The 25,146-nt window shown below is 50.8% G+C and overlaps 12 protein-coding genes across 12 annotated transcripts; 6 read left to right on the top strand and 6 right to left on the bottom strand.

The window, feature by feature from the left end:
* Positions 1-650: 650 nt before the first annotated feature.
* Positions 651-1,498, bottom strand: K444DRAFT_227125 (uncharacterized protein). The gene has a single exon (XM_024871194.1). It carries the CDS (start codon positions 1,265-1,267, stop codon positions 743-745), a length of 525 nt encoding a protein of 174 aa, XP_024728107.1. The 5' UTR covers positions 1,268-1,498; the 3' UTR covers positions 651-742.
* A 99-nt stretch (positions 1,499-1,597) lies between these two features.
* On the bottom strand, positions 1,598-3,367 carry K444DRAFT_620354 (uncharacterized protein). Its single transcript, XM_024881689.1, has one exon. It carries the CDS (start codon positions 3,340-3,342, stop codon positions 1,684-1,686), a length of 1,659 nt encoding a protein of 552 aa, XP_024728106.1. The 5' UTR covers positions 3,343-3,367; the 3' UTR covers positions 1,598-1,683.
* Positions 3,368-3,909: 542 nt separating this feature from the next.
* Positions 3,910-4,670, top strand: K444DRAFT_620352 (uncharacterized protein). The gene is made up of 3 exons (XM_024881688.1): positions 3,910-4,102; positions 4,179-4,358; positions 4,422-4,670. The coding sequence occupies exons 1-3, from the start codon at positions 3,955-3,957 to the stop codon at positions 4,514-4,516; spliced, it is 423 nt and encodes a 140-aa protein (XP_024728105.1). The 5' UTR covers positions 3,910-3,954; the 3' UTR covers positions 4,517-4,670.
* Positions 4,671-6,372: 1,702 nt separating this feature from the next.
* On the top strand, positions 6,373-8,269 carry K444DRAFT_601468 (high affinity methionine permease; the record flags this gene model as incomplete). The annotated part of the gene is made up of 5 exons (XM_024878679.1): positions 6,373-6,476; positions 6,557-7,339; positions 7,398-7,526; positions 7,622-7,718; positions 7,868-8,269. The coding sequence occupies 5 exons, from the start codon at positions 6,373-6,375 to the stop codon at positions 8,267-8,269; spliced, it is 1,515 nt and encodes a 504-aa protein (XP_024728104.1).
* A 480-nt stretch (positions 8,270-8,749) lies between these two features.
* Positions 8,750-14,652, bottom strand: K444DRAFT_647485 (uncharacterized protein; the record flags this gene model as incomplete). Its single annotated transcript, XM_024885344.1, has 7 exons — positions 8,750-9,094; positions 9,124-9,133; positions 9,186-10,878; positions 10,939-11,353; positions 13,709-14,045; positions 14,101-14,424; positions 14,627-14,652. The coding sequence occupies 7 exons, from the start codon at positions 14,650-14,652 to the stop codon at positions 8,750-8,752; spliced, it is 3,150 nt and encodes a 1,049-aa protein (XP_024728103.1).
* Positions 14,653-15,367: 715 nt separating this feature from the next.
* Positions 15,368-15,884, top strand: K444DRAFT_226973 (uncharacterized protein). Its single transcript, XM_024871193.1, has one exon. The coding sequence runs from the start codon at positions 15,528-15,530 to the stop codon at positions 15,795-15,797; it is 270 nt and encodes an 89-aa protein (XP_024728102.1). The 5' UTR covers positions 15,368-15,527; the 3' UTR covers positions 15,798-15,884.
* A 111-nt stretch (positions 15,885-15,995) lies between these two features.
* K444DRAFT_544586 (MFS multidrug transporter-like protein) lies at positions 15,996-17,908 on the top strand (the record flags this gene model as incomplete). Its single annotated transcript, XM_024876061.1, has 3 exons — positions 15,996-16,502; positions 16,619-16,751; positions 16,806-17,908. 3 exons carry the CDS (start codon positions 15,996-15,998, stop codon positions 17,906-17,908), a joined length of 1,743 nt encoding a protein of 580 aa, XP_024728101.1.
* Positions 17,909-18,415: 507 nt separating this feature from the next.
* On the top strand, positions 18,416-19,388 carry K444DRAFT_620347 (uncharacterized protein). The gene is made up of 3 exons (XM_024881687.1): positions 18,416-18,645; positions 18,702-18,925; positions 18,983-19,388. The coding sequence occupies exons 1-3, from the start codon at positions 18,570-18,572 to the stop codon at positions 19,355-19,357; spliced, it is 675 nt and encodes a 224-aa protein (XP_024728100.1). The 5' UTR covers positions 18,416-18,569; the 3' UTR covers positions 19,358-19,388.
* On the bottom strand, positions 19,362-21,371 carry K444DRAFT_573678 (uncharacterized protein). The gene is made up of 3 exons (XM_024877411.1): positions 20,961-21,371; positions 19,656-20,904; positions 19,362-19,601 (listed from the first exon to the last, which is right to left on the bottom strand). The coding sequence occupies exons 1-2, from the start codon at positions 21,212-21,214 to the stop codon at positions 19,710-19,712; spliced, it is 1,449 nt and encodes a 482-aa protein (XP_024728099.1). The 5' UTR covers positions 21,215-21,371; the 3' UTR covers positions 19,362-19,601; positions 19,656-19,709.
* A 620-nt stretch (positions 21,372-21,991) lies between these two features.
* K444DRAFT_545077 (PK-domain-containing protein) lies at positions 21,992-23,733 on the bottom strand (the record flags this gene model as incomplete). Its single annotated transcript, XM_024876108.1, has 4 exons — positions 21,992-22,040; positions 22,093-23,208; positions 23,263-23,606; positions 23,662-23,733. 4 exons carry the CDS (start codon positions 23,731-23,733, stop codon positions 21,992-21,994), a joined length of 1,581 nt encoding a protein of 526 aa, XP_024728098.1.
* Positions 23,734-23,823: 90 nt separating this feature from the next.
* Positions 23,824-24,661, bottom strand: K444DRAFT_226750 (uncharacterized protein). The gene is made up of 2 exons (XM_024871192.1): positions 23,894-24,661; position 23,824 (listed from the first exon to the last, which is right to left on the bottom strand). The coding sequence occupies exon 1, from the start codon at positions 24,388-24,390 to the stop codon at positions 23,983-23,985; it is 408 nt and encodes a 135-aa protein (XP_024728097.1). The 5' UTR covers positions 24,391-24,661; the 3' UTR covers position 23,824; positions 23,894-23,982.
* Positions 24,624-25,056, top strand: K444DRAFT_543720 (DUF1748-domain-containing protein; the record flags this gene model as incomplete). The annotated part of the gene is made up of 3 exons (XM_024875984.1): positions 24,624-24,663; positions 24,715-24,757; positions 24,921-25,056. Coding segments are annotated over 3 exons (219 nt in total), but the record flags the coding sequence as incomplete, so codon positions are not given.
* Positions 25,057-25,146: the final 90 nt, after the last annotated feature.

Here is a 25,146-nt window from a genome sequence, read left to right as displayed (position 1 = left end):
GCGACCAATCAGTGCACGACGTTGTTGCTGTCAAAAGCACACTAAAAGCTGTCCAAGTGTACAGTTTGGCGACCAATGAGGGAGGGAGGAAGGGCAGAGAGTGATTTCTGGAGTAAGGTTTAGCGCAGTGCTGGTGTTGGGCATCTGGCGAGGTAAGCACGATTGAGCCAGGCGTGGGCTTGTTGCCATGCGGTTGAACCGTGCAATCTCAATTTTCACGCATCCTCCTCAATCGTCTGAAACTCAGATGGAAACGAGACCAAGGATGAAACCCTCTCTTGAAGTTTGTCAGGCCTGCCAAAGAAGTTGCATGCGACGGGGAAACTGGCAACTGCAGATGCAAAGTTCCACCTTCGTCCGCAACCCCAGCTCCCCTCTCTCCTCCAAAACAATAACCTGGCAGAGACCATTCAGAACACCATTGATGAATACTCATAACGCAGGTAACGCCACTACCATATCTGCAACCGCTCTAGAACATCTGCTAATACTTGGCAGAGGCAGTCTGGACAACCAGAACATGACAAGTCCTTCAAGGGCGTGCTGCTTAGATAATTGATGCAAATTCATCTTGCCCAGATGATCAGATCGACGATAGACTTGCCCGTCTTCCCTTCAACGAAGCTAATAATTACTTTTTCCGCCTCCCAACGGTTCACCATGGAAAGGTCATCCATGGTTGAAAGCCCAATTCATTCGATAATGTCGATAACTTTGACCCTCCGGAAGATGAGGATGATATTTATGAATACGCTCGCAAGTTTTTAGCGGAGGCTATATAGGTGGGGGTGTAGACAGGATAGAAATTTTTTAAAAAAAATGTCTCAGCAGGTGTTGGAAGTGATCTCGAAGAGAAACCAGGCATGAGTTGGACATTAGAGACGCTGCCCTGGGAAGGCCCTGAGTAGAGCGACCAATTGGCGTCACGCTGACCATAATGGTAGGTATGATACAGGAGGTAGAACTTGCGAAATGGTTCTGGAGAAGAAGCTCGTGCTTGTATCCCTATGGTGAGTACGCGCCAAGCTCGTGGGATGAATTCGGTAGAACAGAAGACAGAACAATCTATAGCATTTGACCATTGCTGTAATGGAAACAATCCCAAAAATTGAACAACATGCTCCCTGCCCATTATCTGTATTCGATACTCACGGAAAATAGTTGGATCTCTGCGTATGATCAGGCAATTTGAGAGGACAGGCGACTGAAGTACTTCCACCGAGAGACGAGCAGGAACGGAAATAAGCCTTGACAACGTACTGCTCATGTGAACAGAAAGACCAGACACCTTAGCAACAGCACTGCTAAAGGTCGAATGGCGTTGGATAAATGTTATGACAAATATCCAAAACTATCTCCAGTACGACATCTCATTAGCATCCTCATCAAGTGATTGAATGTAAAGGGTGAAACGAATCCCCGAGATCACTGAATTCCAAGGATCACGGCGTCAGAGAGCCCTAATATTTAATCTTGGAACGCAACAGTAATGTGAAAGCAGATAGCTTACTGCTCCCCATCAATTGTCAGAAAGTGCATTCCTGATAAAAGAAAAGATAAGATCAAAGAAATCGAGGGAGAAGGACATCAGGTCAGAGCTGAGAGCAGCAGGTCACATTGAATGTAGTCGAATTGTTCTATTATAGACTCTGACAGATGTCGAGTGTCTCAGTAGTTAAGCTCTCAGTTTCTTGCCAATCTTGCGGCCTTGAACCTACTCATCTTTTTCGGGCCGCCTTCCTCTTCTGTGAAGGGTACGATCTCGCTCTCTTCTTCTTTCATGAATCCTCCTTGCCTATGGATCATCGTATTTCGCATTTTGTGGTATTCAGTGGCCACTTCTTGATGCAAGAGGTGAGGGTCCAGCTCGTCGGGTTCGGCGGGAAAGGAATCGTGAGGAATTTCACGCTCGACAACGACGGGTGCTAGGGTTGTGCCTTCTGGGCCCGTGGGTACTGTACGAGTTTGGTCTTCCGCAGGGCTGAACTCGAGGGGTGGAGCAGTTCGAGCTGACTTGAAGCGTGACACCTTCTTGTTCTGCTGTGGCGACGCGGAAGATTGTGCTGGTGCCGTCCTCTCGACGATGTCGTTGACGGGAGCAGTCTTCCTCCGAGCTGCTGGAGTTGCAGCGGTGGCTGGCTTAGGAGCTGGCGAGATATCAAGTTCTTCTGAGAATCTGACCGACTTCTTGAATGATGTTGTGCTGGAATCCTTCCGAAGGCTCTCCGCAGCAGCAGCCGCTGGCTCGTCTTCTGATGCCGTAGCGGTCTCTTGACCATTGATCGTAACACGCCCGATGCCTTCCCTGACCACATCATAGTCGCTGGCCTTCTTGCCAATATTCTCCATCATCCTGACACCCAGACGTTGTTCGAGTTTTATCATCTGCTGCCTAATATCCTCGTCCACAACTCGGCCTCTTGATCTACCAAACTCGTCTTCATCGTCCGTACTTGTTTCGTCGTAATCCTGCTCATCTGTCCAATCGCTGTCATCCTCCAGGTCTAGCTCTGCAACCACAGCGCCAACCTCAGACACCCCATATTGGAGCATCTCTCTTCGAAGAGCAGCATCCTCAGGCGATTCGTCGGCGGGTATGACGGGAGGCGCTGAGGGTTTGGTTTCTTGCTGCTTCGCGGTATTCATAACGCCTTCCAGTCGTTTCGTTGCCTGGGATTTCTCGGGTTCAAAACTAGGTTTTGCGTCTTCTGCAAATGCCGCTGCCTTCTTGGACTCCGTGGCATTTTGCTTCGAGGCTTCTACCGGCTTTTCCTCCGAGGAGCTCGCAGGTTCTGCGGTTGTCGAGTCCGTCGGAAGGTTCGTCACTCCCGCCTTTTTCAGCACCTCCAACAGCTGTGGCTTCGCGCTCCCAGGCGTAGATGTTCGACACGAGACAACATTCCCCTCTTCATCCAGCTCCTCAATTATCTCTGTCAACGGTAGGCCTTCTTCGTTTCTCACTTCAGGTGTGCTGATAACAGTCGCCGCTGCCAACTTGTTCTCTGCAGCCTCGATCTGCTTCAGAACTGTACGAACATTCTGCTCGACGTAGTCAATCCTCCTGTCTAGTATGTTCACGACCTGCGCAGCGTTTCGCGACCCCAATATATCCTCGACCTCCTTTTTAGTGACGAGTTCACCTTCATAATCGCGACAGATGGCGGAAAGCTGTTCTTGGTTCGGGTTTGGCTTTGCGACGAGAATCTCCTCTTTCAAGCCTTCATACTCTGCTTCCCAAAGCTGCCAGTGACGAAGTGACTTCCAGAGCTTCTCGATATTTTCCTCGAGCAGCTGCCGATGCCTTTCCAGATCCAGAAAGCTGTCTTTCAAAGTTTGCGCCATTTTGCGAGAACATGGCCGTTTGTTGGGCGTCTTGGTCTCGCAGAATATTTAATGCCCCAATCGGGCATAGCTTTAACAAGGCGGCCGCTAGGGACACGGGAGATTCGCCTCCCTTCACTGAAAATTCACAACATCGGCTTAACGCTTGTCAAATGACTTTTGCTGTTTGTCTTCATTCTGCATGGCCCTTCGTACACCTTGCTAGTTGTGCTAAGAAATATTGTCTGTCACTGTACTCAAGTGAGAAACAGACAGCCTCCGTGGGGAGGAAAGAGAAACTCCGAGTTCCCTTGCTATACCTAGTTCAATCAATTCATGGAGATGGCAGAGACAGGCTCTTCGGCTTGAAGGATCATGCAGCGACGATCAGTTGCCAGCGAGTAAGCTCCACACACGTTGTTCATACTACGGCCGAGCATTGCCTTTGCCATCTGCATCTCAAAGCAAGTCAACGAATCAGGCGAAAGAAGTTACAGGGCATCTACGCGATGGTGTGTGGACATTGTTTGGATAAATGGAGCTCGTGTTGCACCTCTTTACATGTTGTCTCAAACTTCTCAATTGCCCTTTAGAAGCGTACACGTTACAAGTTCCATAAATTCTAATCAAGCCATGTCCACCCCTAACGAGGACGAGGCAGATCGTGATAATGGCACTTACGCATACCGTGAAGAAGAGGAGGAAGTGGCGCAATATTACACTCGACAAGGCATTGGATATCAGGATCCTCCTCAATATGAAGACCATGAGGGCCATCAGCGTAAGTCACTCTTCCGATTATGATGAAAATGGCTAAGACAAGGACAAGTGCGGAAGTGCTAATCAAATTTGAATAGAACCTGGAAACGCAAACCCTCCCGGCACCACCATGGATGAGGACGATTTCTACTATGGCATGGGAGGAGAAGGCAGTGCTCCGAACCAGACAGATGCGCCAGAAGATGTGCCGAGCTACGATGACCCTGAGCCTGAAGCGACTCATGCTGCTGGCGGGGGAACCTACTTTGTTAGGGGGGGTAGGCCTTCAAGCGTTTAGATCCAGCCGTATTGCATTAGCGCTTGCTAACTTACAGTCATAGGTGACGGCGCGGAAGATGAAGAAGACCTTGTCGAGGAGGAGGAAGTCGAAGACTTCGAGGATGAAGAAGTATACGAAGACGAAGATGAATACTAGTCGGACATCAGCCTTGATTGAGCAAATTTTGAATAAAGAGCCCACTTGATGTAGTTATCACAGTAATGCAGTGACATGAAAATGAAGAACAAGATGGTGAATGATCCAATTTACGAATGCGGACGGTTTTGAAATCCGGATGTGCCTAAGCGAGAGCTCAGAACACCAAAATCTCTACCTTTTCAAACACGTATTTTGATTCAGTCGATTATATAAAATTTTCAATTGGGGGCTGATGGGATAGAGAAGAAGCAGCCCTCTTATTATATATAGATTTCGAGATAATTAAATCTGAGGTGAATTTATTATTGCGACCGAAGAATGGGGTAAGCGCTTACTTGAGGGGCGTGCGGATTTCAAAGCCGTCGGCCTTGGTACTAGACGCCACCAAATGATGTTTTCCTAAGTGCTTTTATGGTAGCCCAGCCAAGGGCCGAGCCTTCAATCCCGGGAGGGACTTCTTCTAGCACCTCCGCAGTGCTTAAAGTGAAAGCTTTTCAGGTGTGGCATTTAAAGGGGATAAGATATCTCTTCAACGGCGCAAAATTCAGTTAAGTGTTCGTTCCGAAAAATTTGAGAGTTCTATAAGGAAAAACTTTTTCCCACTAATCAGAAACGAGTCTCATACCTCCAGCTTGATGCCCATCCAGAGTCGAGATCATCAACTGTGGTTGCTGTGGGGGAGAGGGTCGCTTACACTAGCCGAGGCGCCCCTTTTGGTTGAAGTGATCTGCGACACCAAACTTCTTCGTTGGCGTTTTAGAAGGTTTATGCTCGTCAACCCCCTCCGCAGCATTTCCTGCGGATCTCGTCGTTGCCGGCAGCTATTCTGTTTCCAAGAGGCCGTTGTTTCCTCCGAAAGTTCGCAGGCCAAGCTCCTAAACGCGCTGCGGGGACGGGAGAGGCTGGCACACCAAGCAAGTGCCATAACTGCTCCAGAATCTTGGCCTTTGAAGATCCACAACTCCGTCTTTTTCGCGGTTAATCCAACCACCAGAACGCCGTCGTTGGCCTCGACCCTCAACCCTTCAGTCCTTCCCTTATTCGGCTTCGCCAGCTGCCTTATCACTTCCTCTAGTGAGGAGTTTCAGCAGTGGGACAAAGCACTGCAGATTTCTCTGGTTCCCAATGGCTTCTTATCGTCACTGAGCAGAGGCAGGGGATGACACGCTCTTCTCGGCCCCTTGGGGAGTATCAAGGTGTTTCTGCAACAGACTCGACTGGGTTCACAATCACGCAATCCCAAAGAACAATGAGGAATGCTGCATCGGGAAATCGTCGGCATGCTATGAAGCACGGCGCGAGCAAAGAGTAACCATATCTTTCTGGCACATTCCCAGGCCGTCTGGATTTTGCATCTCCTATATTCTTCGAGCTCTAAGCAGCTTCTTACATTTTTTGCGATAATCTTTTGAGCGACGATTATAATCTCCTGGTGAGGGTGGTGATACGCTTCGATCTCCAAAACTCTGGTATCAAGCTGGTCAAGGCTACTGGGCGAAGATATCCAGGATTTGAACCTGACTCATGAGCTGAGAGAGTCTCCATTTTTTAAGTCGGCATCTGTAGGTATCCATTTCTTCTCACTGATTGAGCTTCCTGTGGGGGAAGGAACCATATTGTAGAAGGGAGTCGGGGTTGACTTGATGGGACCCTCTTGCCGCTATCAATCACCCAAACTAATTTGAAATATTGAAAGCGTCTGTATTTTAGTCACGATGGCGATCGCCACTCGACTCAGGTCAATCTTTCAATCTGGATCCAAGGGCGAAAATATAAACACAACCGCAGCGCGGTCTGATGTTTCTTCCCAGGACAAGACCTTGTTCCGCGACTCGGATAGTGGAGGCGCAGACATGGAAGCCGAGAAAATACTCGAACCCGGGAAGTTGAGCTTCGATGAAGATACCAGAGGTGGATTGGGACGGCACCTTGGCTTGACGAGTACAACGTTCCTGATGTAAACCCCTTCAGCTCAAGCATTAGTGCCCAGCCACGGTAATATTGCTTGTATACTGATGAAATTAACGATATATCCAGCATTGGCCGCATCATTGGAACTGGCATCTTCTCAACTCCTTCAAGTATTACAGCCTCCGTCGGATCCGTAGGAGCTGCGCTTATGCTCTGGGTCCTCGGTGGCCTCCTATCGTTCGCAGGACTCTGTGTCTGGCTTGAACTTGGCTGTATGTTTCCTCGCTCTGGAGGAGAGAAAGTCTATCTCGAAGCGGTCTACAAGCATCCCAAACTCCTGGCTACGGTTCTCTTCTCCACCCAAGCTGTCTTACTAGGGTTCACGGCTTCTGGTTGCATCGTTTTTGCATCCAATATCTTAGTCGCTGCAGATCATGTCGTCACGCCCTGGAACGAGCGCGGGATAGCAGTTGGCGTGATTGTTGCAGTTACAATCATGCATACATTCGCACCAAATGCTGGAGTGGGAGTGATGAACTCACTGGTGGCTATTAAACTAGCTATTCTCGTCTTCATCACAATCACCGGATTTGTAGTTCTTGGTGGTGGTGTCAAGAGCGTGCCCGACCCTCACGCTTCATTCTGCAACGCATTTGCCGGTTCGGTCATGTCAGGCGGCCCATACGCCACTGCTTTGTTCAAAGTTTTGAATTCTTATTCTGGGTGGAACAATGCTGCTTACGTCCTGAACGAAGTCAAGCGGCCAGTCCACACATTGAAGATTGCAGGCCCTCTCGGACTTGGGATCTGTACATTGCTATATATGTTCGCAAACATTGCGTACTTCTCTGCTGCAACTCCCCAGGAGATTTCAAAAAGCGGGATTACGGTGGCCAGTTTTTTTTGTAAGTGCATCTCTGAGAATTTGAGATGTAAAAGAGAAATATTGAGACCCTTAGGTTGGAAGAGTCTTTGGTCTCACGGCCAGGAGAGTCATCTCCGTATTCATAGCACTGAGTGCTCTTGGAAATGTGGTCACTGTCACCTTCGCTCAATCCCGAGTGAACCAAGAACTTGCGAAGGAGGGCGTGTTGCCGTAAGTATTTCCTCGCTGCAGACTTCTCGTCCGACTGTCCCAAACAGTGGAATATCAAGCCCTCCAACTTTAATGCTGACGTCAATTTTTTTTAGATTTGGCAAATTCTGGGCATCAAATTGGCCTAAAGGAGCACCTGGTACAGGTTTACTCCTCCATTTCATTCCGTCATTTATCGTGACCGTAGCAGTTGTGAGTACCATGGGGGTCTTTGCCTCCTTTCCCTTCAACCCGTCTATTACCCCATCCCTTTCCTCTCCACAACAAATAATTTCCAACAACTTTCAAACTACCTGTCTCCACCTCCACCCACCGGCCCACTAGCTAACACCTTCACCCAGCCCGCCGGCGACGCATTCAACTTCATCCTCGACGTCGAAGGCTACCCCGCCTCGATAATAAACCTCTTCGTGGTCCTCGCCCTCTTCATCCTGCGCTATACCTGCCCCGATCTCCACCGGCCCTTCAAAACCTGGATAATCGTGCCCTTCTTCTTCCTCATCGCACAAGGCTTCCTACTCACTGCCCCGTTCCTGCGTCCTCCTGGAGGTAAAGGAGATACAAGCCTGCCGTATTGGTTGTATCCGATTGTCGGGATCACGGTGTTGGTGGTGGGAGGGACGTGGTGGCTGGTTTGGAGGGTCGTCTGGCCGAAGTTGGGGAAGTTTGAGTGGGTAGAGACTAAGGCGAGTTTGAGGGATGGGACTGTGGTCACGGAGTTCGAGAAGAGGAAAGTTGCTTGAGAGGAGTAGGAAGGTGTATTAGCAGGTATTGGCGTTTGTATTGTACGATATGTGGAATTGAATGAGATCTCCGAAATCTTCTCATCCCACTTCATGTTGGAATCGGACGAGTGGAGCTGGCTCGATCCTTGAGGCTTGACATTCCGTGCTTTAGTTCTTTTTGTGCCACACTCTACACAAAGGGGCATTCCAGCAACAATAAATGTCATGGCATCTTTCCTGGGCACTAGCTCAGCACGTAAGTCCCACACTTTTCTGAACACAATCCCGACCAATCTCATTCCCTCGAAGTCATCTCGCTTGTATTGATATGCTAAAGCCGTCCGAAAAGTTATGCAACATGCGTCGAAATAGATTTTCTTTTTCCAAACATAACGTTCGTGGCGCTCGTAAAACATTCAAGACACATCATCCCACTTCATGATAACCACCAAACCCCGATTCCGTCTAAATAGCCATGACCCAATATGCAATAGAAGTTCAAATAGCCCCACTAGCACCCCCAATGCCGAGTCCAACTCTGGGGACTGGATTCTGTTGTGTAGGTCCTATACTCGCTCCACGCTCTCTCAACCTCCGTCCTTCCATCAAGCCTCTCAGCCCTCTCTTCTGCAGCCCAATCACGGCACTGACGTCTCCCTTCCAGACCGCTTTGCCTTCATTGCTGTTCCTAGCTCCCGATTCAGAGGCACTCATACCGCCGCTAAGATCTGACTCTGATGCATCACTCGCTGCACCGGACGAGGCACTCATACTCTCTTCATCCTCTGCTTTCCTGCCACCCGCACCCGTCCCAAGATTGCCAACTGAGGTATTGATACGGAGCTGTTGAGCTCTAGAGCCATCGGCTCCACCTGATCCAAGCTGCAGAATTGGCAGGCCTGAGTCGCCAGGAATGTCCTGGAAACCAGCGGACAGCCAGTTCTCGCTCAGAGCAGAGGTTGTACTCGTTGACCTACCACCGCCAGCAGCCATAGCCGATGCGTTAAACACGGCTGCAGCATTTCTAGAATCTAGAACTTCATGCAGGCGCTCAACAACAGCTTCCAAAAGGCCATCGATCCTGTAGGGACGGGCGATTTGTAAAAGCGAGCAGAGAATCTGAGGCGTACAGAGTGGTGAAGATGATGGTGGAAGAGAGGAGGTATATAGGAAGTGTAAGAGAGACTGAAGGGTGAGTTGCGTGTGTGGAAGATACAACGTCCGAGGACGTGACGTGGGAGAGAGTGAAGTTGCATCTGGTGGGAGCGAGAGCGTAGCTAGGTCTACTGAGGCCTGCTGTTGGCCAGAACCAAGTGATGCTGAGGATGTGTTGTTCAGGGTTGAGGATGTCGATATATTTGAAGACTGCCCACCGAGGCTTGGAGTGATGGTAACGCTACTGTTCCGGCTGGGATTGTGACGGAAAATGTTGTCTGGTCTTAGCGTTGCAGTGTCGTTTCCATCTTGTGTCGCTGCACCTTCACGAAGCAGTTGAACGAAATATGGGCCCCACCTCCTGGCAACGATCCGAGAGTTAACTGGTATACGCTCGCCTCCCACGCAGAGGATGTCCATGTCTGCAAGCTCCCTCAATCCAAGCGCCGTTTGACCAAGTTCTTCTGCCGCTTTTGTAAATGAACGACCGCCTGCGGTCCATCCCGCCTTCGTACTGAGGCTCAGTGACGGCGCAGCGAACGGTGAACTAGCTGAGACAAAACCTGACATGGGAGCTACCTTCCTTGGGTTATCATACAGACCAAAGGCTTCAAGCTCCACCATGCAGACGTTGGTAAAATTGATCCGTCGGTGGTTGTAATCTTCTACCAAGCTTCGCTTCCGGTTTCCAAGGATAACAAAGGTATTTCGACGGTTCCATAGTACACCACGATTCCAACTGCCTTGGCTGAAGACATTACCGCCGGCATCAATACGACTCCACGTTAAAGTCCGCAGATCCAGGGCCCACAAAGCATATTCTTGTTTCGAAGAGGTGAGGTATGTGCCACTGACAACAAAATTCGCATCAATAACTCCTCCGTTGGGAAAGCGGAGCCCTGGCGGCGAGTATGTGCCTTGCATCGGTTTTTCGGACAAGGTTCCATCCGACGCTCGTATCTGCAATTCCAACTTGACATCCAAAAAGTTGTAATTCGAGTAAATCAACATGGAAGAAGCAGGATCCTTTGAATCCTGACTTATGCTACTGTTCTCTGGTTTCGTTGGTGAGGTTTTCCCAAGGCGTGCGGATACACCACTGGGGAGTGGTGCAACAACACTGCGGTAAGCTCCACAGCTCTTGCCTAATTGTTGTGTGGTGGTCCATTTTAAGCTTCTGAGGTTGAAAACACTAATCTGCTCAATGTAGTGGTTCGCACTATCTTGACCTCCAACTACGACCATCTCGGCGCCACCAGTACCATCAATATTCACACCAATAGTGCCTTGGTTTGGGTTCGTTCCGGGAGGGTTGTGGTGTAGTGCTGATGAAGCTGCATTGGTCGATGAGAAGGTAGCTGAGGATGGGAGGATAGTAGCACAGTGAGCATATCTTCCTTGCGGAGTATCTTGAGTGGGGATGAATGACCAAGTCTTCGCAGGCGCATCGTAGATGTAAATATCAGACATGACTACAACTTCTGGTTGCACATCCTGAGGGTTTTGTGAGGTAGCCACTGGTTGATTTTGACCTTGGGTTGGCGCAGGAGACATGCCACCATAACATACAAGCTTAGTGTCCCCCAGTGGACATACGCTGTGGAAATATCGAGGCGGAGGTAAGTCACCTAAGGTGTCCACTTTCGTCCAATGGCGCCGTATTAGATCCAATTCGTATAAATCTGCCGTCAAGGCAGGTCGTGTCCTTGATAAAATTCGTCCGCCAAAAACATACAGCTTGTCTCCCAAGATTGTGGTCGTGGCCCCAACTAATGGATACGGCTCTCGTCCGGTCGTTCGATGGACGTTGCACATGAGGCCTGAAAGATGCTGTGACGAGCCCGTAGGCGTTCCTACAGTGTTCCCATTATTACCACCAGCGGAGCGTGGCTGGGCCGGAGAGGGTCCCGCTGATGGCGGGCCATTGCTTCTGGGTGTCAAGACATCCTTCGTATCGTCGTCCACATCCTGTCTGTTCGAGCTAGCAATGCTACTTTGGTTACTGCTCGTATCTGCAAGGTAGGTGCTCGACGGGGCTTTGAATCCACTTGCATACACTTGTGTTGCGGCGGTGGAGCTCGTTGAGTCCATGGTGCTGGTCCGACTTCCACTCATAGCTGGCCGTGACATTGAAGCAAAGGCTTTCGGGGTATTAGGTGGTGAGAATGGCGTTTGTAACAGTAGTTCGATAGGAGGCGACGCTGGCGTTTTAGGCAGAGGTTTCTCGCGGTTGAGGTCGCTTGTACTCCGAGCATGCTTCTTTATTCGACGAGATATCTCAGAGCCCGCGGATGCTGGAGCCGGGTCTGGTGTGGCGGACGTTGATCGGTCCCCAGTCCGAATATTCGTGGGTCTATTTTGAGATCCAGATATCGAGCCCAACTTCTTGATGCCCCTTCGTACGCCGGAGAAGAAGTCTCCTCTGTCCGGCGAGGGAAGATTGTTCTCCTCTTCTGCTGCCGAGTCCGATGGGGTTGAGAATTTCGACTCGAGGCTCGCTGTTGGCCGCAGAGTCAGCTTGTCTGCCATGATAACTCATGCTGGGGGAGACGTGGAGGCGGATCTACGGGAGCCAGTCGAAGACATCGCCAGCAGCAACCCTTCATATATCGTACTCGGGAGGTGAAGAGAGAGGAAGGCTTACCACGGAGAGAGCCAGCTCAAACGAGTGAAGTCGCGCGCTATCTCGCCTCAAGACCTGCTGCGTAAGGATGTTCGGCGAGATCTGCTCAAGCAAGGTCTCTTCCGTAATTGTTTCCCCGTTCGTGGTGGCCAACTCGACGCCGGGGGGGGTGGAGCACGACTCACGAGTGAGCTGAGAGGGAGACGAGGCGAACGACGCTTGTGAATGGTCGACAACCGCACAGACGCGCTCTGGCTCAGTGGCCGAGTGGGCTCGTACGAAAGTACTTTGGGATGTTCGGCTGGGCAGCGCGAGGCGAGGGCAGCCCCGACTACTGCACCAGTCAGCCGCCTGATAATCTCACAATCTGACAATCTGATGCTGATGAACAATGCCTCGAGAGTCTCGGCCTACTCCGAACAACCTGAGCGCCGGGAGCCAATGGTGTCCTGGATACTGGATGCTGAAAACCCTTGATGAAGCCGCAATCCGTGTGCCCAGTGCCCACTGCCCAGGCGTCTCCCGTGCAACGGTGCCGAAAAGGGCCTGCTTCCTGCAACCTGCGTGTCTTGACTCTTCAGGCCTTCAGGCTTCAAAGTTCAGACCTTCCACTGCCCGGCAAATCACTCTGGAACTAATCTCCGTCCTCTCTGGCTGCCGGGATGAATGAAGATTCTTCTCGGCTCTTTCGACAAATTCGTCCTCCTGAGCCTGCCCGCCGCACTGTTCCCGCCCGAAGATCCTCGCCCCGATTCAGCGTCTTCGACGCTTTCAGCCTTAAGCTCTTAAGCTTCTCCTGAACGGGCGCAGAAAAGCCTCGACTAACGTCTTTTCGCCTCTCCTGCACCAGTTGCAGAACGCTGGTCTGTCTATGTCATCTGTGACTTGTTTCGCGTATGCGATTCCCGACCCTTGTCTGCCGAAAGTCCTTGCCCCGTTCGTGGGCAGGCAAGTCGAAAACGCTTGTGTCCTTGGGATCACTCTGACACGTCCGAGCGAGCGAGGACAAGCTTGGCTGTGGGTGATCGGTCAATCAGAATCCACTGTTCGTCCGAATCCCACGTGTGAACCTCGTCGATATCGCTCCACGCCCCCTTAAAGCATTCCGCGGATTCTAGAAGAGAGGGAGAAATCAGTGGAAAGGAGGCATGATGGAGGCCGTCCGCCCTTTGCCTCATGTACCGTAGATTGTTGCACTTGCACTTGCACTGGCAGTGTGCCTGGTCAGTGACCAATTAGGCCTTCGAGCTGCTGCGGCTAGAGGAAGGGCGGCAATGCGTGCTTGTGAGGGGCTGAAAAGTTCGGGATGGCAGCTCCACGTCAATATTCCTGCGCTCACTAACCTTCTGCATTTTGGGGAGGGAGGGGAGCTTTCCAGTTGTCGGGACCCTCCAAGGTATTGATATATTAAACGGTTTGTAATGGCATCGGTTTTCCTTTTTTTTTAAGTGACACACAGCCTGGAAGGATCTATATCATCACGATGTCGCGAGAGGGGAAAGGGGTATTCATTTTCTTTTTGGTATGCGGTCCTGGACTTAAAGGGCAAGTGCTCATCCACCGTCCCAAACTCATGCCGCTAGAATCGCAATGTTCTTCTCAGTATCAGAGGCACCCCCCATATCTCTTCTTGTCCCCTATCCCCCAACCCCCAACCATCCTAGACTACCCAACTAGACAGCCGCAGAAGTCTGCTCCTTTGGCAGAGGGGTGAATCGGAGGTATGGCTTGACAATGCGGAATTGCGGGAACAAAGTCTTGGCCTCCTCGTTCTTGACGCTAGGGTGGACGATAACATCATCTCCGGGGATCCAGTTGATCGGAGTGGTGATACGGTGCTTGTCGCCGGTCTGAAGGGAGTCGACGACACGGAGGACCTCGGCGGTGTTCCTGCCCGTGGAGGCTGGGTATGAGAGGATGAGGCGGATGGTCTTCTTGGGGTCGATAATGAAGACTGAGCGGATTGTGAACGCAATGCCCTTAGAATCGACGTTCGTGGTGTCTTGGTGGTCCAGCCTTCAGCGTGGTCAGCTCGGCCAAACGCGAAATGGTGAAATGGGGCAGTACTCACATGTCATAGAGATATGCAACGGCTCGCTGCTTATCACCAATGATTGGGAAGCTCAACTTGCTGCCAGAAATCTCATCAATGTCCTTGATCCATCCTCCGTGGGACTCGATGGTGTTGGCAGAAAGACCGATCAACTTGACGCCGCGCTTGGTGAACTCGGGCTCAAGCTTTGCGAAGGCGCCCAGCTCGGTGGTGCAGACGGGTGTGTAGTCTTCTGGGTGGGAGAACAAGACAACCCACTTGTCGCCAATGAACTCGTGGAAGTCGATTGGGCCCTGGGTGGTTTCGGCCTGGAAGTTGGGTGCAAGGGATCCCAAGCGGAGGCTAGAAAGATGAGGACGTCAGTAAGAGTACAGTACAGTGAAAATGACGCGAAATAACTCGATTGCATTGCCCGGAGATGAATCCATCTACAGCTCTTCGACGAGCTACAGGCCGTGCAGTTCTGGCTGAGAAAATGGCGCGATCGCGCGCCGCGATGGTGGGGGTAAAATTTTGGTTGGTCGAAGAAAAGAGGACTACTCACGGTGCAGCTCTCGCGTCAGTGGCCATCTTGCAGGAGTTCTGGGGTTGTGCGGTATGAAAAGGACTGTGGGTATCTAAAGGAGGATTCTCAGAAGAAATTGGGTTTTGGCGGAAGAGGGTGGGAGTCGAGCTGAAAGCTCTGAAGTGCTGGCGGTCTCTTCTTCTAAAATACTAGAAAGTAATCGGCGGCCGAGCACGCCATTAGGTGGCGTCCTGGTCAACACCACCACCACCTCCACCACCTCCTCCACCAAAGAGTGGGGCAAGCCGGACGAGCTTTTTATTAGTCGGTAACACAAAGGAAGGAAGAAAGACGGCCGCCTTAGGGCCTTGGGGCTTTGGGGCTTTGGGTCCTTGGGAGAACAGATGGTTTTCCATCAGGTCAGTTGGCAGGGCTGGGCACCCATTCACTCATTGCTCGTCGCAGCTGGCAGCGGGAAAGAAGGCGCAACAAAGCCGTTGGATGGCGCCACTGCTGGGAAGCAAGAAAGATTCCATTCGCCGTTGTTTGTCCCAACCTCGCAAGGCGAGCGCCAACGCCGACGCCACCGTGGCGCTAGCGTGGGTGTGAGGCAAGGCTGAAATGTTACCCCTCCTCCTGTCAGCCTCGCCATTACAAAGAAAAAGCACCCCCGGCTTGCTGAACACAAACCCGTTCGAGCACCACCAAAAAGACACAGGCACAAGCACAGGCACAGGCACAGACACAGGCACAGACACAGGCACAGACACAGGCACAGTCCACGTGCAGCAATGGAAACTACATTTGGCTTCCCAGGTCAGCATATAGCGCAGCTATTGAAGCCGCAGGAACTACAGCCTCTTCAAGGAGACGCTGACTACCCCTCTCAAGGCTCTCGGGCAGACGTGCTGGCGGCGGCCGCCCTCCTGTCGGAAACACAATGACTGATTATGCGCCCACCATCATATTAGTAATATCACCGAGGCTCGCATGGGATTCATCTGCCTCTTCGCCTGGCAAGAGGCCCAAGCAGAGGACAGGATGGAAGAGTTGCTTCGCACGTGATTGCCTTCTGGCCTCGCTGGTTCATCCGGGAATAATATTTTGCACGACATCAAACCCCACCTCTACCCGACCATTCAGCGCTAGGCCAATGAGGTTCAGAGAAAGCCGACGGGATCGTCCTCTTAACTCATCAGAGCAAGCTTGAGCGAGCAAGACCGCGAGTCAAGCATGGAGATAGTTCGCTATGCTTGTGGCTATAACCGTAGCCCATATTCCCGTCAACGGAGTCCTCGTTGACGTCTATCTCGTTCGCTAATGTACTTCCTTCGTCTTCGTCTTTCCTGTTCTGAATTGCCGCTCCTCTTTCTAATTTTTCTGTATGTACGTTGAAAGATCGCTAGCAATGGCTTCTCCAGAGATTGTTGACCTTGCCGAGGATGATCTGGGCCGTGTACCTGAGGGAATAGTCTTCGACGATGAAAGCAAAGCAAATTCCAGGGACAACTTAACAACCAAGTCAACAGAGAAAGATCTACAAGAAAATGTCCTGGACAAATCCACACCGATTATCTATCATTATTTAAAATTCGAAACAAATCTGCCATCGCCTTCAACCAGTATATCCGTGGATCCGGCAAAACCATCGCCCCCTCAGCCAGACCTCAAGAAGTTCACATCTCCCTTTGACTGGCCCGAATCCCGGAAGAATTTCATGGTCTGGTTATCGTGTATTGCCACACTCTGCACTGCGTATACAGCTGGGGCGTACTCCCCTGCAGTTGGTCAGATGACGGTCGAATGGAATGTGAGTCAAGTTGCTGCAGTGGTTGGCATTACTAGCTTCTGTTGTGGCTTTGGCATAGCTCCTATGGTTCTAGCACCATTTTCTGAAATTCAAGGCCGATATCCAGTAACCAACCTATTTCTTTCACCTATATCCCGAGCTCCCTATTTCACGGGTCAGGAGAATGGGACATACTCCCGGCTCCGTCCCCTCCAAAGAAACAGGTTGCTAATTCGTTGAAGGTTTTCGTTGGTGCTGGAATTCTGTTTCTAATATGTCAAATATGCTGTGCCGTCACCAAATCTTATGCTGGAATGATCGTCGCTAGATTTTGGGTTGGATGTGGGAGTTCCGTATTCTCAACCATGGTCGGGGGTGAGTCTGCATCCAAGAAGGAACAAGGTGATCATTGAATTTAACAATTCGTAGGGGTTGTCAGTGACCTATACCACGCCCACGATCGAAACACACCCATGGCTCTTTTCTCGGGTGGAGCTCTCCTCGGAACGGGCTTGGGTCCTTTGGTCTCAGGCTTTATCGCCCACAACACGAATTGGAGATGGGTGTTCTGGGTACAGGTTATTATTTGCGGCATCTTGGTCTCCGCGGTGACACTATTCTTCAAGGAGACTCGAGGAAGCATTCTTCTGAGCAAGAAAGCGAGGTGTCTGAACAGGTGGTATGAAGAGAGGGAAGCGGCCGGTTACATCGGTTTCGACATGCCAGTCTCCCCAGGATCAGAGAAGACCGGGAGCCAGCGAATTCGATGGAAAGTCAAGTCCGACGAGGAGCGAGAATCGATCTCGAAAATGATCGGCATTTCAGTGTGTCGACCTTTCCACCTCCTCGTCACCGAGCCTGTTGTCTTCTTTTTCAGTCTTTGGGTTTCTTTTGCATGGGCTGTTCTCTATCTAACGTTTGGGTCTATCCCTCTCGTCTTTGGCCGTTCACATGATTTCACGATCCAAGAGTCTGGAGCTGTCTTCGCGGCAATGTGCGTTGGTGCAATACTTTCTACGGTTCTTTCCATCTACCAAGATCGTCTGCTAGCCCGATACCTCACATCCTCGGCTAAGCATATTGAAAATCCAGGACGGATAAGAAGAAGCATCGACCTGAGTTCCCCAGAAGCACGTCTATATTTTGCGTGTGTTGAATCAGTATTTCTTCCCATTGGCCTTTTCTGGTTCGGCTGGACTCAGTTTCCCTCGATCCCTTGGATTGTCCCTACCATGTCGATAGCATGTGCAACTATGGGAATATTCTCGATCTATCTCGCTACGTTCAACTATCTTGCCGATACCTACCATAGGTACGCAAGCTCGGCACTGGCAGCGCAATCATTTTGTAGGAATATCCTGGGTGGCGTCTTTCCCTTGGTCACGGTGCAAATGTTCAACCGATTGACATTTCAAGGGGCGGCGAGTCTACTAGGTGGGCTAGCATTACTATTGACGGCCGTGCCGTGGGTGTTGGTACTATATGGACCCCAGATCAGGGCCAGAAGCAAGTTTGCCAGCGAGGTTATGTGAATAGACAGGGGATCGCAGGGGGATTCTGAGCGGACGGCAAACCCAGCGCTGAAAATTACGAGGGAGCTTGATTGAAGAGGAACTGAGCGATCGATTTCTCCTGAAAACGAGAAAGCTCGTGCCTTCGACTTAACATGCCAGAGGAGATGGGACAAGTGTCCAGACTGACAGTTCTTTCCGAGCTTCGGGGGTATGAAGTTCAATCGCCCGGTCATGTTGGACGTTAGCGCCCTCGTGTGGTGGCCCAACAAGGCACGACCATAACAGGCAAAGGATTAAGTGCATCAACGATATTTAAGATTCATTAGATTCAAGTGAAGAGATAAACAGAAAATTTACTCACAGCTTGATATTATTGCACATTGTTCGAGAAGAGAGCCATTTTTCGAGGGAGATATTCTCCTCGTGTTATGTTTCCTCTCGCGGGTCCCCTTAGCTCATTCAGTGCATTACAGCCTCGTATCCTTCCACAGCCTTAGCCCCAAAACCCCACTTACCCCCCTTAACCAGCCACGTCCTTGGCCATCTTGGCGACCAACCGACACCTCGTATTTAACCATCACATATTCCCACACTTCACCTCACCTCTCCTCTTCATTCCACTTCAGCCCTACCCTTCCCACGCAAAGATCGAACAATCAAGCCTAAAGAAAAATACAAGATGTCAATCGCCCTCTTCCATTTCGCAAAAGCAATCGAATCTACCGCCCATCATCTCGGTCTAGGAAAGTTCGAAGGTCAGCCTCCTTCACCATCCAACAAGAAGATAGGTTACCTAACGAAACACATTCAGTATCTGAACACTGGAAATGCCCCAAATGCCTGCACGACGACCCGGAACTCTGCACAAACTGCAAAGAATCCTGGCTCCACGAGGTGTCCAATATAGAATATTCAGACGCCTTCGAACGCCGCCTTAACATCACAGCTGGTAGTGCGGGCTGCGTAATGGGGATCACGGGAGCGCTGGCGAATGCTAGTATGGGTTTTTGGGAGGAGGGAGATGTGATGGAGCAGGTATAGCTACCTGTACTTCAACTTGAAAACTGGTTGCTAACGAATCACTCTTGAAAGATCACTGAGGTTGTCAAAGCCAGGCTCCCAGCACTTATGTTGGTTTCCCCGGCTTGGAGGATGATCTATAACTACGTCCTCATCCTCCTCTTCGTTATCTCGGTTTCCGCAATCTTCGCATCTGTTTCAGTAGCAACCTTCATCATGGCACTGAATCCAGGAGCGAAGAGGCATTGGAGACACATGACTTTCGGAGTTTATGTAGTTCTGCTTTCTGAGATTTTGGCATATATATTCCTCTTCTGTTCTGGGGTAACGATAGCAGAGATGGCGTTTGCTTTCGGTCCCTTGGTTGTCGGGGCTGGAGCTTTGCTATGTGTTGTGGCTATGAGAAAGAGTGAGATTAAGAAAGTTGATGTAGAAAAGGGCTCGTAGGTTTGGGTAAGAAATACAATAGCCTTTACCGGATATCTTACAGCTTCAAATTGCGAAAGGAAGAGCTTTCGATTTGATCAAAAACCCAACGTCTTTGGATATCTTACGGGCGACCTGTTGCTGCACTTCGAGTGACTTCAGGCACCGGATTCTTGGACTTCAAAAGAGCCCAAAGCCGCTGAACAGTAATATGCCGAGAGAACGGGCAGTAATCATTTCAATGTTTCGGTTTTCTCCGTGTTGTCTGTTTTTAATTATTAATATTCTGTGCGGGACACCCGGCATTGTCGACGCTGACCAAAATTATGCCTCGATCCTCTATACCAGCAACGTTATTATACATCTAACCCAGTTAAAGAGTTTTGACGAATGCTTGCACTTCTTCTTGCAGAAGTTTTACGGCTTCAAAGTCCTGCCAGAAGTGCCCGGCCCCAGAGACTTCAGCGTGTCGAAATCGCCCGCTCCCTTTGGAAGCCGCACTTAACTTGCCAACCCAGGATCGAAGTCTCTTGGCACCGACAAACAAATCGTCGTCACCAAATACAACGAGCGATGGATCCACTGTGAGCTTCATCTCGTGATCTGGTATTTGGTCTTTCCAAGATCTCGAACTCCACAAGGTTAAGAGGTGACTGACCAATCCTTGTAAAGGCGAGATCAACAAATACGCCGTTTGAAGTCCGGAGCCGATGCCTGGAACCTCCTTACATACAACGGTGTCCATCTTACTTGACCCGTCTTCGGGCGAGACATGCTCGAATGAAGATTGTGATCCATTTGCCTTAGGAGACGAAGCACTGTTCTGTCGTTTGGGTAAAAACCGCTTCGTTTTGCCTATTGACCGAACCCTGTCCACACTTCTGCGCACCATTTCAGGAGTTTCTATGGTGAACGAGCTTCTGGAGCGATACGAGTCATGGCTCGCTCTCCGTAGATTCTCCTCCCCACCCATGCGAACTCCACCACTCGATTTTCTTAGTTTTGGACTGTGAAGAAGGTCATCCGCGTGTAGACTTCGGCCGCGTTTATGCGAATGTGCATTGAGAAGCGACGTTATTTGCGTCTGCATCACCTCGTTCTGCTGGGCCGCGAGGCACTCAGCACGGAGACGGATCTCAGAATGGGCTGAACCTTCAGCGGGGCTCTGAAACTGGGCAATAATAGAACTGATTATTGGCGGCAGGTAGGTTGTTATAAGAGCACCGTACGAGTATCCAGCCAGCAGTAGACAAGGCCCAGTATTCGGCACCTCAACCGTATTTCCCCGGACGGCAATGGCAGGAGCAGGTACTGCAGGGTGAGGGTTAGGAACAGCCGCTGTTACATATCGAGGATCGCTAAGGCGGGGAGGAGGTAGGGCTTGCGATGGAACGGGAGTTAAGTCGTGGAGTTCGGAATCGAAACGGGTAAACTTGAGTAGGTCTGTCGGAACTGGTGGAGGGGATAAGAGATGCATGTAATAAATCATGAAACCGACAAAGGACAAATAGTCACTCTGCTCAGGCTTCGACTGGTATGAAGTTCGGCCCTTCGAAGCACCTGCTCCTCTTCAAGCGCAGAATGTTAGCACAGGTCCCCAAATACCCCGTATGTAGGTACAGACCTGAAGTTGAAGGTCCCGACAAGAAAGCCTTGTTCAAGAATCGTCGAGGAAACAAGATCCACGACTGGATCATCATAACAGCCCCCGAGCACCGCATAAGGATGAGCGACAATTGCGGCCTTCTTGTTCCATGTTGTGATCTGCAAAATTGAGGTTGGTGCAAGGCATGTCGGGTGATAGACGCGACACTGAAGGACTATATCGTCGTGGATGGAGGGGATGGTAAAGCTCAAAGTCGGCGTAGGAAGAGGCATTGCGGGCGTTCGACGGTGCCCTCGAGGGGAGGGCACTCATCCGGTAGAAAGCTGTATTATTTGGGTCGCAACAAGCGTGGTCGAATCGCCTGCTTGCGCCATGCAGAGTATAGAGAGCGAATGGTGAATGGCACAATGAAATGGGTCGTGGTGAGCGTGTGGCGATGACATCAACGCGGTCGAGGGTTCAGATTCAGCATGTGCTCGGCTATGTTTGGTGGGGCAGAGCAAGGGGAGGCCGTGACCCTTGTTGCTCCAATCAGGGGCGGAGCACACCTTCTCATGCTCCTTGTACTTCAATAGTTATTTCCAGAAAAGGTTCTCCGTCCATTTTGATCTTTAATGGTGGGAATACTCAGATGGACAGCGTCAAATTAACGTTCACAGCTGCCGTACCTTTTCCACACCTTTCCCCATTTCCCAAGTTCTCCTTTCTCGTAACCAAAGCTTTCGTTTTACCAGTGTTTATCATTCTAAGTCGTTCGAGACAATCCGTCTATTTTGCCCGCTTCGGACGCCCCGGAAATCAAATTTATCATTTCAGCAAAGAGAAGACAATGTGTTGCGGATTGGGGGCATTGAATTCCATTTTGCTTCTATAAACTACTTATCAACGCATTCTTTACGAATCCGCCTTCGTAACGTTCGTTCCCAGATCTTCCATAACCCAGTTCACAGACGAGGGGCATAAAGGGAGTTGATTTTTGCAAAGTATCGCGGCAGGAGTATTCAGGTCGCAAGTATAAAGGCCCATTAGTCAAGTCGACGAACAGACCCTTACGCCACAAGGCCGAGATTCTCTGGCTCTGCCTTGATGACACGGAGACTAGAGTTGAACATTAGCTTTGGACAGAGACATAAATAATTATTGCACTCACGTGTTGGTGTTGCCCATGCCACCCTTCCATCCCTGGACAACAACCACAGTCTCGCCCTGGGAAAGAACCTTGAGCTTCATGGCCTCAGAGATACCCCACCTGATTCTCCTGTCGACATCCTCTTGCCAGTTGACCTTCGTAAAATCGGGCTTCTGCTCCGGAAAGTAGAACGGGTAGACTCCACGGTACAGATGGCCGTACCGAGAAGCGCTTGGGTTTCTGGTGACCATGAAGATGGGACAGACGGGTCTATACTTAGACAGAAGGCGCGCGCTGTCTCCACTGGTGGATAGAACGATAATGGCGCCTGCATTCATGTCCAGGCTGGCTCGAACTGCTGCCATGGCACACGACTCGACGATGCTGACAGGACGCTTGACAAGATTGCAAAGCTCCTCGAAGTGGGAAACATATGCGATGGTGTTCTCGGCCTTCAGGCAAGTCTCGTGCATCTCTCTGACGGATTCTGTGGGATAGCTGCCCTTGGCTGTCTCACCGGACAACATGACACAATCGGCCCCATCGGTGACAGCGTTGCCAACATCACTGATCTCAGCTCGGGTTGGGCGAGGGTTTTTGATCATGGACTCGAGCATCTGGGTGGCACAGATAACGGGCTTTCCGGCGATGTTGCACATGGCAATCAGTTTCTTCTGTGCGGCAAACACTTCGGCTGCGGGAATCTCGATACCCAAGTCGCCACGTGCAACCATAACACCGTCGGTCTCCTTCAAGATCTCCGCAAAGTTGTTTAGACCCTGTCTGTTCTCAATTTTGGCAATGATCTGGATGTGCTTTCCATCCTCGCCAAGGACCTTGCGAATAGCCGTGATATCCTCGCCGCGGCGAATAAACGAGGCAAAGACCATGTCAACATTGTTCTTGACACCAAACCGAAGATCGGCCTGGTCCTTCTCGGAAAGTGCAGGGAGGTCGACATCGGTGTTTGGGAGGTTGACACCCTTCTTAGAAGAGATCATGCCATTGTTACGGGCACGCACACGGATGGTGTTGGAGTTGACAACTTCGAGGACATCAAACGCAAGAACACCGTCGTCGACATAGATAATACGGCCAGCCTCAATGACTTTGGTGATGTTCTTGTAGTCGACATACCTGGGAGAATTGTTAGCTGTAACGAGTCCGGCATATCCGGCAGCAGATACTCACATGTTCTTATCGTCGCAGCATGTCGCATACTTGTCATCAGTGGTAATGTTGAGCTCTGTTCCCGCAGAGATGGGGATGTCCTCGTCATTGGCAGTGTTGCCGGTTCTGATCTCAGGGCCCTTGGTGTCCAAGGCAATGGCGATCTGACGGCCCTTCTGGACCTTCTCAGCCTCGCGGGCATGGTCGATCACGAATTGGTGGTATTCGTATGAGCCATGGGAGAAGTTCATGCGAACGACATTGAGACCAGCAGTGCGGAGCTTGTTGATGGCTTCGACAGAGTTCGTTTTGGGTCCGATTGTACAGATGATCGAGGTACGTCGGTAGTTTTTTGTCGGCTTGAACTGGGACGAATGTTAGTCTCTGGTTAAGCTACGAGGAGACAAAGGATCATTGTACCTCTGTATTCAGGGACGAGAGCCACTCGATCTTCGTCGAGCCGGTCGAGAGATGGTCCATTGCGGTAGCCATTTTTTTGCAAGGACGCGGCGCGGAGGAGGCTCGTTACTAATAGTTGAAGGAGGGTGCAAAGATAAACGGAGTTGGATATATCTGTGCTGGACTGCAAAGTGAAGTGCCTCTCATTAGCTGGTGAATGCCTCGATTGTTACGCGTGGTGGGGTAACCTGACAACAAACGGGGAACTGGCGACCTTCTTACCACAAGCGTTTCCAATTGAGTGAGGATGGGAGGACTGAGCAGCAGATGAAGAAGATGAGGTTAAAAAGCGGCTGAAGCAAAGCAACTCACGAGGCGTGAGGGAATTCTCTTGCAGATGCCCTGGTCGTGAAGGGTCTGCTGCGATGCAAGAGGAGAGCTTTTACAAGCAAAAAGAAAAGAACAGCTCCAGCATGGCACCCCACCCCACTCAGCAGCCCACGCTCGTTGGGAGAGCCTTTCTTTGGTTTGGTTGGGCTGAGCTGCCAGGGGGGGGGGCGCGGCCAGGGTTTTTTGGTGGCGAGGGTGGTCCAACCGTCCAAGGGCCGAATCGCTTATCGGGCACTGGGCAGCAGCGGTGGGCGGTCGCTGCCTTGTTTCGGCCTGAGGCCATTTGTCGGTTGCTCCTTGCAACCTCGAGCCACCAGAACCTCTCTCGTCGCCGCCATGCACCTGACTGACCCTACTCATCCATCAGCACACCCAGCACTGTAACATCCAAACCAACCCATCCCACCGCAATAATCATCTTGGGAAGGAGTTCTCGCTGCCCACTTGCCACCCTGAAGCAGCAAGCCAAGCCAAGCCCAGCCAGGCCCAGCCCGCAAATATGGTTGTCAGTTCCCTCAGAGTTGCAAGTCTCCACGGCTGGAACCTAATCAGCTCAGCTCCTCAATTTACTAACATTTGGTTTGTGGGGGAAGGTCGGAAGACTGGCTCACTATGCATTTGATGCAGTCCTGAGTAGGCTCTTCTGTGCCCTGTCAATCAGAATCCCGACTGACCTCTGCCCAGTATCTGCATTCCTGGCGGGCATGAAACGCTCAACCGGCTTAACGTACGTTTAGATTTCGATTCCTCTCCTCCTCAAGATGCTCTCGTCATGCGCACGCAGTTGGTTAGGAAGAGTTGGAATCATACTTGTATCGTTGTCTCGCCTCGTCTGCTTTCCCGAGAGCACACTGGCTAACAACTCCCATGCTCTGGGACCGTAGACCCAGTTTCAAGAAAGAAGCTCTCACCGAGAACAAAGACATAAACCACTGGATCGATAAGTACCTAGGAGTCGGCGAATGGGTGATGGACCAATCTGTTGCCATCGCAGGATCTTCGAGCTGGTTCGAGCGAAAGCGGTAGAGTCGGGTTGTAATCGGCCTGCATGGATAAAGGCACAATATTGCAGATTGACGGAACGGAGAACATTGTAGAGTTGACTTGGAGCATGCG

The sequence above is a fragment of the Hyaloscypha bicolor genome (assembly GCF_002865645.1).
Source record: "Hyaloscypha bicolor E unplaced genomic scaffold K444scaffold_182, whole genome shotgun sequence".
Lineage (NCBI taxonomy): Eukaryota > Fungi > Ascomycota > Leotiomycetes > Helotiales > Hyaloscyphaceae > Hyaloscypha > Hyaloscypha bicolor.
This window is presented reverse-complemented; position numbering and strand designations above follow the sequence as displayed.

What these genes read in the sequence shown, in the direction of transcription:
- K444DRAFT_620354 (XM_024881689.1), bottom strand. Translation starts at nt 3,342, where the DNA reads ATGGCGCAAACTTTGAAAGACAGCTTTCTGGATCTGGAAAGGCATCGG.
- K444DRAFT_226750 (XM_024871192.1), bottom strand. Translation starts at nt 24,390, where the DNA reads ATGAGTAGGGTCAGTCAGGTGCATGGCGGCGACGAGAGAGGTTCTGGT.
- K444DRAFT_620352 (XM_024881688.1), top strand. Translation starts at nt 3,955, where the DNA reads ATGTCCACCCCTAACGAGGACGAGGCAGATCGTGATAATGGCACTTAC. An exon ending in AGACCATGAGGGCCATCAGC is followed by an intron (nt 4,103 to 4,178) that starts GTAAGTCACTCT and finishes AAATTTGAATAG; the next exon opens with AACCTGGAAACGCAAACCCT. An exon ending in AACCTACTTTGTTAGGGGGG is followed by an intron (nt 4,359 to 4,421) that starts GTAGGCCTTCAA and finishes TTACAGTCATAG; the next exon opens with GTGACGGCGCGGAAGATGAA.
- K444DRAFT_227125 (XM_024871194.1), bottom strand. Translation starts at nt 1,267, where the DNA reads ATGAGCAGTACGTTGTCAAGGCTTATTTCCGTTCCTGCTCGTCTCTCG.
- K444DRAFT_620347 (XM_024881687.1), top strand. Translation starts at nt 18,570, where the DNA reads ATGTCAATCGCCCTCTTCCATTTCGCAAAAGCAATCGAATCTACCGCC. An exon ending in CGGTCTAGGAAAGTTCGAAG is followed by an intron (nt 18,646 to 18,701) that starts GTCAGCCTCCTT and finishes AAACACATTCAG; the next exon opens with TATCTGAACACTGGAAATGC. An exon ending in AGGGAGATGTGATGGAGCAG is followed by an intron (nt 18,926 to 18,982) that starts GTATAGCTACCT and finishes CACTCTTGAAAG; the next exon opens with ATCACTGAGGTTGTCAAAGC.
- K444DRAFT_226973 (XM_024871193.1), top strand. Translation starts at nt 15,528, where the DNA reads ATGACTGATTATGCGCCCACCATCATATTAGTAATATCACCGAGGCTC.
- K444DRAFT_573678 (XM_024877411.1), bottom strand. Translation starts at nt 21,214, where the DNA reads ATGCCTCTTCCTACGCCGACTTTGAGCTTTACCATCCCCTCCATCCAC. An exon ending in GTCGGGACCTTCAACTTCAG is followed by an intron (nt 20,905 to 20,960) that starts GTCTGTACCTAC and finishes CTGCGCTTGAAG; the next exon opens with AGGAGCAGGTGCTTCGAAGG.